The sequence below is a fragment of the Octopus bimaculoides genome, chromosome 3, assembly GCF_046866305.1.
Source record: "Octopus bimaculoides isolate indiv1 chromosome 3, ASM4686630v1, whole genome shotgun sequence".
NCBI lineage: Eukaryota > Metazoa > Mollusca > Cephalopoda > Octopoda > Octopodidae > Octopus > Octopus bimaculoides.
In genome coordinates this window covers 162664600-162677099 of record NC_142930.1, presented here as the reverse complement: position 1 = coordinate 162677099, position 12500 = coordinate 162664600, and the positions used below count along the sequence as shown (strand labels likewise).

Genomic DNA, 12500 nt, shown 5'->3' with positions numbered 1-12500 from the left:
TCCATCTTTCCCTCTATTTCCCCCTCCCCCCTCTCTCACCAGCTCTCTCTGTCATAATCTCTGTCTCCAATCTATCACTATTTAAATGTTATACATGCCATTTAAAGATTATATTTTCTAAAACTAGATTAGGTTTGCTTTGAGAATGAAAAAAACAAATAGTTTTCTGTCTTTATTTCAAAGTTATAAATATATCGTTGTGGAACCATGATTGGTATTTAACACACATATACTTGTGTATATATAGTTTATGCTCACTTTTGTTATAATTTCCAACACCATTATATATTATTGACTATCAAAGTGTTTCATTGTATATCTACAAGCCGGTCACTAGTACTCTATTGCTGTATGTATGTATATATATATATATATATATATATATATATATATATATACATATACATGCATACATATATACATACATACAGGTATATAAACATAAATATGTACATTATATATATGTACATACACATACATATATACATATGGGTATATAAATATGCATACGTATATATACATATATGTACATATACGCATGCATATATACCTACATACAGGTATATAAACATACAACAAAAATACATACATATATATATATATATACACCTACAGATTATAAAAATATATTTATACACACACACACACACACACATATATATTATCATTATTTAACATCTGTTTTCCATGCTGGCATGATATATATATATATATATATATATATATATATATATATATATATATATAGCATCACGGTAAAGTTATGAAGGCCACTTCAAAACACACATATATCATTATAGTCACTTTTGTTGTATTATAGAATAGAATAGCATTATATAATGTACCGGGAGATTGGTGAATGAGATGAATGCAGAGAGAAACAGAGAGAGAGATAGATAGAGAGACAGTTTCTCTGTTGTAAGTAGACCCAACAGAGAGAGAGAGATGAGCTATTGAAGTTGACAGCTGTACATTTGAAAGTGCAATTAAGAATATAAAGGCAGACAGTGCAGCTGGTCCAGGGGAGATGTTCATTGAGATGCGGAAAGTATTGAAGTAAGTTATACACTCCTCACCATAGTTAGTCATATAGTGCAAGGAGCTGCCATAAAGCCCACTGACTGGTGTAGTTGTACCGTTACTAATTGCTCCAAGGGCAGGCTTTGCACTAGTCAGGTACAGTAACAGAGACATCAAATTGGGGGAACCAGGTTATGAAAGTAACAGAAAATGTTAAAGCACAATTAAGAAACAGATTACAGTATTTGATAACACACTTTTTTGTTCAAAAAAGGTGTCTGAGAAAAAATCACTCCAGTTTCTGTATGCAAAGTTGGGCTTCTCTCATTTGCATATTGGTTTCAAATTTTGGCATAAAGTCTGAAAAATGTCCAGTAAGTTCACTGTCCATCAATTCACCGCAGAGAAAGTTCACTGCATCAATTCACCGCAGGGAAAGTTCACTGCATCAATTCACCTTTTTTTTTTTCCCCCAATAAAATAGTTTTTAACTATTAATGGTGAGATATTATAGATATATTTTCTTGTTGAACTTTCCTCCTGGTGAACTTTCTTTATGGTAAATTTATGACAGTGAACTTTCTCTGCAGTGAATCAATGGTGGTGAACTTACCTGTAATCAGCCTGAAATTTTGGGAAAGGGGCTAGTCACTTATGTAGTGACGTCATTTTGAAGGTCTCCAGATGCATGAGCAGGGTTGGAACCTTCTGGAAGGCATACTGGAAGTTCCCTCATGTGTATGCGCAGAAAACTAGCAGCAGCAGAGTTCTCTTGTATTTCAGACTCGAGACGCAGCCTCTGAACTATGTAGACGTGTTCTCAGCAGCTCTCTGTTCGCTTCTGCTGCTGACCGTTATTTGACCAGCTCGGTATTTGACCGGCTGGGTATTTGACCAGCTCTGTTGTAGCTGGACTAGTGTGAAGAATGCCTTCACGAAGTATGATTAACTCCAACTTTGCTGTTTCCACACCAGACCTGGCTACTGTTTGTCCCGAGGTATAAATCTTGTACATACAAAATAAAAGGATTGTTTTTATGTTCGGATGTTTTCTTGTTCTGCTAATTTCCTCTAACATTTATGTAAGGGATTGTGTGGCACCCTTCCAGTGCCACCCAATATTTATCATCTTACACTTACATCAACACTTGTGTCCAATTGATACTTATTTTATCAGCCTTGAAAGAATGAAAAGCAAAATTGACCTCAATAGAAAAAACCCATCATATATGTGTATGTATGGGCGTGTATGTACATATATGTGTGTGTGTGTGTGTGTGTGTGTGCATATACTATATGTTTAAGTCTACATGTGTGTTAGTACTTCCATGGTTTAACATTGTACAATAGTTGCAGATGAATGCTGCTGTCATACAAGTGATGTTCTTTGTTATCAATCAATTGTAAAAACATCCATCCATGGGGAAATATATTACCTTACTTAGAAACATGTCAAAGTTGGTGACAGGAAAGGCATCCAGAACAGAAAAATCTGCTTCGACAAAGTCTATCTAATTTGTACAAACATAAAAAAGTGACTATTAAACCACACACACATCTATATAAATAAAATATCTTTTGTTTTTCTTTGTTTTTTGATAAACCAAAACAATACTCGTTATGAGTACAAGTCTATGGTTCATACTTTTATCTTGCAGGGTTAAGAGATCTTCAGGAAATTTTCATAAACTTGGTGTTGAGCTAAATTTTCTGTTCTGTCGTGTGTGTGTGTGTGTGTGTGTGTGTGTGTGTGTGTGTGTGTGTGTGTGTGTGTGTGTGTGTGTGTGTAGTTGCTTGGAACAGCATTGCTATAATAGCCAATTGGTTGTGTGCCGCTTAGTTTTGTTGTTAATATGTGACTTGGTCTTGTTGATGATTATGGCTTCTTTTATTCTCTGATTCCCAATGTTTCATTCCATGACATCAGTTATGTATGTATATATGTATGCATATATATATATATATATATATATATATATATATATATATATATATATATAATTAAGCATCTTTCAGATGTTCTGTCTTAAACATTAAACAAGCAATTGAGTGCCCTCTCTTCATCTATATCTCAATATCTCTCTTTCTGTTTATTTCAGCTGTAAAATAAGATGCCCTACCCCAAACTACTCTCACAGAGCAGCAACAGCCAGTTGTCCAAAGACATGGAGGAAAGTGGAAGAGGAGACAATGATTCTGATCTCGGATCAGATTCTTCAAGGAAATCTCGACCAAATGTTCTCATTGTCATCACTTTTGTGCTTGAGCTGATTATATTGGGGATAATTGCTACCTTAGCTTACTTTCTCAGGTGAGTACCTCATTCCTTCTACTTTTTTGTATCTTATAGGCGCAGGAGTGGCTGTGTGGTAAGTAGCTTGCTTACCAATCACATGGTTCTGGGTTCAATCCCACTGCATGGCACCTTGGGCAAGTGTCTTCTACTATAGCCTCAGGCTGACAAAAGCCTTGTGAATGGATTTGGTAGATGGAAACTGAAATAAGCCCGTTGTGTGTATATATATATATATGTGTGTGTGTGTGTGTGTGTGTGTGTGCATGTATATGTTTGTGTGTCTGTGCTTGTCCCCCAGCATCGCTTGACAACCGATGCTGGTGTGTTTACATCCCCGTAACTTAGCGGTTCGGTAAAAGAGACTGATGGAATAAGTACTAGGCTTACAAAGAATAAGCTCTGAGGTTGATTTGCTTGACTAAAGGTGGTGCTCCAGCATGGCTGCAGTCAAATGACTGAAACAAGTAAAATTAGAAATTAAACCAAAGTCAAATTAAGATATATAACGAAGAGACAGTTTTTAAATCTAATTGTGTTTATGTTAGAAATCATTCTGTTATGAAGCATGTTTATCTCTTTTGTCAGAGCTGCAGTCCTGACCGAAGGAGAAACCAAAATACAGTGTCTGGCATCTAGAATGTCGACAAGCACTCTCAATCCCTTGTTAGCAGAACATCATTCTTTACATTATGTAGTGAGTTAGTGGCAGGAATGACGGGCCAATATTCTGAGGTATACTCAGGGGTTGGATTGGTCAAGGATCTGATTGAGCTCAACCGTGTCCGTGTAGTTTCATATGGACTTATAGACTTCTTGGTGTCGCAATTCTTCTAGATGGGAGTATTGCTAGTTTAGAATAAACTCTACAGACACGGTAATGCTACCAGCCAAACCTGTCCGTGATTTTTGGAGAATAATGAAGCTCATTTCCATGCACCTATTCAGTATCATCATCATCATCATCATCATCATCATCATCATCATCGTTTAACGTCCGCTTTCCATGCTAGCATGGGTTGGACGATTTGACTGAGGACTAGCAAAACAGATGGCTACACCAGGCTCCAATCTGATTTGGCAGAGTTTCTACAGCTGGATGCCCTTCCTAATGCCAACCACTCTGAGAGTGTAGTGGATGCTTTTACATGCCACCGGCACAAGGGCCACTCATGCAATACTGGCAGTGGCCACACTCAAAATGGTGTATTTTACATGCCACCTGCACAGGAGCCAGTCCAGTGGCACTGGCAACGATCTTGTTCGAATGTCTTTACTGAACTTAATTGACTTACCATTTTGCTGAGCAGCGATATTTAAGTGGGATGGATCTAGTTGATGGTCAAGCGCATTGCGGTGATTGTAGTACTCTCTGTCCCCCCACCCCCACCCACTGAAAAACATGAATAGATTTCCATTGTCTGATGGCTATTGTGAAAGAGGTATTATAATAGACAAGATTGAGCGATTTAAGAGCATGTCTTTTCCTATCTGGCCAATCCTTCATCCTAGTTTTTTTCAAGTACAACTAGACGAGAATAAGGTGAGGCTGGAGTGGGAAGTACTTTACTCCAATAAATTAATGACAATTAGTAAATGTATCAAATATAACTTATTGTGGTACATTTTGTTGGTGTTGTTGTTGTTGTTGTTATATCCTGACTTGTGGACAATAACTTCTTTGCCTATAGATTTACAGTGAGTCAGTCTTTGGTTTTTATTTATTTCTGATAATTATACCAATCCAAGGTCAGAGGTTAGAATTAAAATGACCACACTTCACCAAAAGTATTGTTTTTATCTTTTGCTTGTTTCAGTCATCAGTCTGTGGAGCCCTGCCTTGGCTGATACAGTTGAACCTATTGTTTTGAATTTTGGTACATATTTTATTGGTTCTTTTGCTGAACAGCTCAGTCTCAGGGACATAAACAAACCAACACCAGTTATTAAGTGGTGGTGGAACAAACACAAAGACACACGCATAAACATGCACATACACACACACACACACACACACACACACACATGTGACAGGCTTCTTTCAGTTTTCATCTACCAAAGTCAGTCACAAGGCATTGGTTGGCCCAGAGCTATTGTAAGGGACACTTGCCCCTGGTACCATGTCGTAGGTCTGAACCTGAAACTGTGTGGCAGTGGCAAAATAGCTTCTTAATTACACAACATTTTTATGAAAGATTCTCCATAACCACCCATCTTTATCTTTAATACTGCCAGTGGAGCCTGTATGTGGCTATGCTACTTGCTAGAAGTAGTAACCAAATCTCCCCCAAATTGCATCTTACCATCCTAGATAGAAAAGGAAAGAAAATATTGGACAATTTAGTCTCTGCTATATTGAAAGCTAGGATGTTTGTAACTACAACCCCTTTGCTCTAAGGTCTCCTTGATCAGGGCTGACCTGGGGCTAAACAGATATATGCTTTCTCTCATCATCATTATCATCCCCATCCCCATCATCATCATTATCATCCCCATCAACATTATTATCATCATCATTAACATTGCAAAGTTTCTAACTAACAGTTTATTTTATGTCAATCAGTAAAAAAAAAATTCAAATCAAAAAAGAAATTCTAGCATTCCTGAGACTTGGGCTGCTTTAAAATAGACTGTTTTAAAAGACAACAGTGTTGGGATTTAGATTCCTAACTGGTTACCGAATTTTAAAATAGAATTCCTGTTTATCCAGATCAGGGCGGTGGTATGTCTGACTAGTGTTTGTTATAAAGAAATTGTAATAAGACCTATCACTGTGATACATAAACAAAGCTATCACAACAATACATATACACTTCATAGCTGGAATAGATGTCTAATTGTTTGGGTTATAAGTTGACAGACATGTTTTTCTATAAGGCTGAAATGTCAGATTGGGGTGTGATTGTACAGGTCATTCACAAGCGAAATCTGATCCATTATCTAATTAAGACAAGCTTTTAATTAAGATGGACATGTGGGTGGCTTTACAACACATTTGAAGCTGTGGAGTCCCTTAGAATTCGGAATTTAATCTTGTTATTTTTCGTTTTAATTTTCCATGTCCTTACAGAGCTGACAAAGTATGCTGGTATTTATCCCCAGGTTAGCTATGGTCCTTGATCAAGCATATCTATGACCAAAGGCATTCCAGTTATGACCTAACCATGCTACTTTCTTTTTTTGTGTGTGTGTGTATCTGAAATTACTGTGCTCAATGTGACCTTCCCTTTGTAAGAAGATAGTATGTGATTTGTGGGAGATTTGACTGCCATTTCTTATTTCTTTATTGCCCACAAGGGGCTAAACATAGAGGGGACAAACAAGGACAGACAAAGGGATTAAGTTGATTACATCGACCCAGTTCGTAACTGGTACTTAATTTATCGACCCCCCGAAAGGATGAAAGGCAAAGTTGACCTTGGTGGAATTTGAACTCAGAATGTAACGGCATGCTACCGTTTCTGCCAGCTCACTGCCTTGACTGCTATTTCTGTTAAGTTGAACAATCATGTGGAACAATGATCAGCAAATTATGTGAGGAGGTGGGCTAGATTTGAGACACATCCCCTCTAGGTAGTTTGCTAAGTACCTGGGTAAGATATTGTCCTGTACGGATAGATATTGTCTTAAATGGAACATAACACATATTGAGAAGAACATTGTCGCTGTGAATTCTCTTTCTCCCCCCCACTTTATTTTATTTGTTTATTTTTATTTTTTTCCTTCTTCCCTCTGTTTTCCCCTTTTTTCTCTATCACATGACTTTATAAATGAACAATCTGGTGTGTTTATTTTAATGGCCTCCCAATGTATATAGTACATTTCTCTGCCCTGGGTATCAGGAAGACACTCGGCAAGAAATGGAAACAGAATCAAAAGATGCTAATGAAAATAATAATAATAACAAGAGCACTCAGAGAGCGTAAACCTCCTCCAAGGCAACACCAACATCCTCTCAACGATTAGCTGGAGATGATTTTTAAAATGAGAATATCCAAAATTAACTTGACTGCTCCTACAAACGAGAATGCCAAAAATGAACCTGACCGTTCTTAAAAATTAAGTAAAAAAAACTGGAAAAATAATTCAAAATCCTTGTCCAGTACCTGATCGATCCCAAAATCTAATCAGTTCATGCCAGTCACGAGACCAAACATCACTGAAAGTTAAACTGTTTTAGTCTTGAAATTTGCATTCCTTACATTCTTCTTTCAAATCCCACCAAGGTTAACTGTACCTTTCATCCATCTGGGGGTCAATAAAATAAAATACCAGTCAAATACTGGTGTCAATTTGGATAATTTAATTTAATAATTTGGACTGACTCTTGCACAGGTGGCACGTTAAAAACACCATTTGAGCATGGCCGTTGCCAGTACTGTGTGACTGGACCTCATGCCAGTGACACATAAAAAACACCCACTACACTCTCAGAGTGGTTGGCATTAGGAAGGGCATCCAACTGTAGAAACTCTGCCAGATCAGATTGGAGTCTCGTGTAGGCATCTGGTTCGCCAGTCCACAGTTAAATCGTCCAACCCATGCTAGCATGGAAAGCGGATGTTAAATGAATGTGAATTTAATCAATAACTACTTCTTCCACAAATTTGTGACTTTATACCTATTTTAAAAACAGTTGTTAACTGCAGTGTTACTACTGAAGACTGGGTCTTTGGATATATTTCTAGATGCAGTTGCTACTTGTATTTGTTTATTTCTTTTAAACACCCCTAATATTTGCCTGGTTCCTTTACCCCTACCAAATCACAGTCAAAACTTCATTAATTGATCAATTTAGTATTGGAAGACAACGTTTGACCAAACATGAAGCAGATACTACAAGTGAAGATTTAACAACTGTCTAGCTAATCAATTTTTAAGATAATAATTTTATGGACTATTAATTTCATCTTAAATGATTAAATAGTGTTTTTAATGTTTATATCTATGTTATGTTTTGATCAGTTTGATGTCTCTCGTGATCGATGACCTAGCGAAGAAGAGCATTATTATCCTGAGAGTGAGTTCCCTTGTTCTAAGCCAAATGAAGTTCTCCATTTATTGCTAATTAATACTTGTGATAATGTGAGATTGAAACAACACTTGTGCTGCTGACAAATAAAAGGAAAGCTTTCATCTGTTAACTTGTGTTCTGTTGTTGGCTAATGACAGGAAAGTCTTCATCCATTACTTGTTGTTCTAATTAAATTCATTCCAGTATAGTAGACTGAAGAACCATTGAATTTTCATGCAAGGAAACTGCCACTGTCTACTAATGATGACTCATCTGTCAAAATCACATGCCGGTGGGGTGGCATCAGTCAAAAAGCTACAAGTGTGTGAGGAAGTGCATTGTTACTAGCGGGGTATAACAATATCTAATACTTTTCTACTCTAGGCACAAGGCCTGAAATTTTTTGGGAGGGAGCCAATTGCTTAGATCAACCCCAGTATGCAACTGGTACTTAATTTATTGACCCCGAAAGGATGAAAGGCAAAGTCGACCTCGGTGGTATTTGAACTCAGAACATAAAGACAGACGAAATACCGCTAAGCATTTCTCCCAGTGTACTAATGCTTCTGCCAGCTCACCACCTATACTATATCCAATACTAAAGCCTTGTGAGTGGATTTGGTCGACATGTGTCTGTGCTTGTTCCCTGCCACTGCTTGACAACCAGTGTTGGTATGTTTACATCCTTGTAACTTAACAGTTCAGCAAAAGACACCAATAGAATGAGCACCAAGCTTAAAATAAAGCAAGTACTGGGGTCAATTCATTCAACTAAAATTCTTCAAAGTGGTGCTCTAGCATGGCCACAATCTGATGACTGAAACAAGTAAAAGATAAAAGATTACAAAAAAGATGCTCCCATCCCTAACCTGACTTGATCCTTTTATATGTTCCAGTCATTGCACTACAGCCATGCTGGAGCACCTTGAAGAGTTTTGGGTTAACAAATCACCCCCAATACTTATTTATTAGGGCTGACACTTATTCTATCAGTTTCTTTTGTCAAATAGAAATTGGTCAAAATTCCAAAAATTCCAACCATTATTTAAAATTAATTATCATTTTTTTTCATTCTTTTGACATTTTTCTTTGATTATTTTTTTCTTTAAAATATGCAATGCTTTGAAATATATATTTATTTCATCATATAAATTTAAGGCGTTTTTTTTTTTTTGTCTTTCTCAGATGGACAAATGTCTTCCCAATGCGACGGAACAACTTTTCTTGTATAGACGCTGAGCTCTCACATTCTTCAAAAGAAAGTCTTTTTGTGGATTTTGCATTTCATGCTGAAGTTTCTGATGAAGCTGTATATTCTTTAAGTGTTTGTGTTCCACCATTTGTGGTAAGTCATTTAGATTCTTTCTTTGTTTCGTATTTTAGAATTGTGGCTTAAATTCACTTCCCAATCACATGATTTCAGGGGCAGTCCCACAGCCTGGCAATTTGTACAAGTGTCTTGTCTTCTGCTCTGGAAACTGAAAGAAGCCTATTGTGTGTGTGTGTGTGGTAAGAAGTTTGCTTCTTAACCCCATGGTTCCAAGTTCAGTCCCACTGTGTGGCATCTTGGGCAAGTGTCTTCTACTCTAGCTTTGGGCTGATCAAATCCTTGGGAGTGGATTTGGTAGATGGAAACTGAAAGAAGTGTGTGTGAGCCTTTATGTGTGTGTGTGAAGGCATGTGGCTTAGTGGTTAGAGTATTCAGCTCATGATCATAAGGTCATAAGTTCAATTCCCAGCAACATGTTGTACTCTTGTCCCTGTATTTCAAAGGGCCAACCTTGTCATGCCCTGTGTCATGCTGAATCTCCCCCAGAACTATGTTAAGGGTACACGTGATTATGAAGTGCTCAGCCACTTGCACATTAAGTTTTCATGAGCAGATTATGAATTCATATTCATACCAATAATATTTGGATCATTAGGTTTTGTTAGTAAATGCTTAAAGGAAAATCTGGATAAACTGGGATTTTCAGAAAGAGAAATTGACTGGCTGATTCGTAGATTACAAGTGCAATCTGTGAGTGGAACAGTAAAAATATGCAAGACTTTTCTCAAGTTCCAAATGTGAATTTGTTTGTGTTAACTACATCCCAAAGATGAGCCTTGTATCTTTGTTGGAAACTGGCTCCCTCCTCAGTGGAAGATTTATAATAATTAAAAAATAGAAGATACATACATACATGCATACAACAGGCTTATTTCAGTTTCTGGCTGCCAATTTCACTCATTAGACTTTGGTTGATCCAGGGCTATAGAAGATACTTACCCACGGTTCCCTACAGTGGGACTGAACCCAGAGTCATGCAGTTGAAAAGCAAACTCCTTACCACACAACCATACCTTAATAAAAAAAATATAAGATATTTATTTGCACATGAATATTTCTGACAGTATTTCTCCTCCTTCCTTTGTCCCTCCCAAAGGATTAAATTACATAATCAAACGCTATGTCCTTAATGAATGCATAACCTAAATACTGTAGTAAGCAAGTATAATCCTTCTCTAAAACCATTTCAGTTTACTGTACAGACTGAGAAAATCCTATCAGTTACCAATAGCAGAATACAAACAAACTAGAATGGCAGCCAGACCAACTATCTACGAGGACAACCAGATTGTTAGAAATAGCAGCCAAATTTCACTTAAATCATACATGATAGTATTCAAAAAATATAAAGGAAGGAGACATATGTATCAAAGATATTGTAGTTTTGAATGCGTTATGCTTTAAACAAAGGTGAGATGATGACTGCTAGAATGTCTTTAATCTGCAGATTTGCTTAGTCAGAACTAACCTGAGACTACACAATAAAAACAACAACAACAACAACAACTACTACTACTACTACTACTACTACTACTACTACTACATCCATCAGTGCTTAGACTTATTAAGAAAGTCACAATTTTTTTTAGTATTTAGGAAGTAATATTAGTTATGCAAACAATGGCTAGACAAAATATATAATCTCTGGTCACCATTTTTTTCTGTTGATAATTTACAAAGTGGAAAAGAGGTAATATATCTTCTCCATTTGAGAGATTCTACAAAGTTCTTCGGTGGTGTATCAATGCCATTTGCCAAATTATTACAAAAAAAAAGAACATGTGGTACATACTCCCAGATCTTTGCGGTCATGAGGGAGTAATGTAAGGTACTTCAATTTGCTTGAAATAACAGCCAAGTCTCCTTCAAAACTTCTCCTTGCTCTCTTTAATAAAAAAAAACACAAATGGATACATTAATGTAATCCAAGACATACAAGGGGTGCTAAAGGTTCCTGGCTTTAAAGTATTACAAAGGGTTTGGTTGGGGGCTCACCGTTTTGAGTTCTATTACAGGGCTTAGAAAAAAACTAAAGGGCTGCTGCAATAAGTGTGTGAATCTGAGAATGGAATATGTTGAATAAAATCATAATTAATTGATTCTTCTGTATTTTCTTTTACCCAAAGCCAGTAACTTTTCGGCACCCTTCATACTTTATAGTGTTTAGGATGATTATGGCTGAAATACCCTTATTCATTAGGGTTTACCTAGGGTTAAACCGTGTTTATGGCAGCAACAACAACAACAACAACAGTTATCTCAATGTCAGCCATGTTGGTATCGAAAGGGTTAAATGTTAAAGTGTTAACAGAAAGTAAATTATAACAATGACCGTTGAAAGCTCAAGAAAATGTTGCTGCAGTTTCAATGAAATATAAAAGCAGTTATAATCCCAAGATGTTTTTTAAGAAAGGATAAACAATAGTGACATATAAAGTGTGTGATGAGTTAGACAAAGCCACTGTTATCCAAGGTATTAGAGGGGATCAGATAATATCCAATAGAACATAAGCACTAATGCTAGCTGTTAGAAAACTAAATACGTATTGTTGTCAAGAACAGTTTGAACTTAGAATAAAAGAAAGATTGTTATTGTTAGAGCAATGAATGACAGAATCTGTTGAGTTTTGGATGAGAATTTGAACGAAATATTCAGTTGCATTAGCTTTGTGTTCTTAGTTCAAATCCTTCTTATGTCAACTAAACTTTTTTTTTTTTTAATTTTTAAAAAACAATCTTTTCCATTTGCTGATAAAATAAAGTTTTTGACAAATTCTGAGATTGATGTAATTACTTATATCTCTCAAAATTTCGTTCCAAGCATCGTGACGCGTAATCACGGG

General features: G+C 36.5%; 1 protein-coding gene across 6 annotated transcripts in view; it reads left to right on the top strand.

Moving 5' to 3' along the window:
• LOC106883996 (phospholipid phosphatase-related protein type 1) overlaps positions 1 to 12500 on the top strand; it is a 212906-nt gene that overhangs the window by 125095 nt on the left and 75311 nt on the right. For all 6 annotated transcript variants that reach the window (XM_089349933.1, XM_089349932.1, XM_089349928.1 and 3 more), the window contains exons 2-3: positions 3120 to 3331; positions 9513 to 9672. In XM_089349933.1, the coding sequence (XP_089206059.1) occupies positions 3132 to 3331; positions 9513 to 9672 (360 nt within the window). In that variant the 5' untranslated portion in view covers positions 3120 to 3131. The remainder of the gene's footprint in view (positions 1 to 3119; positions 3332 to 9512; positions 9673 to 12500) is intronic.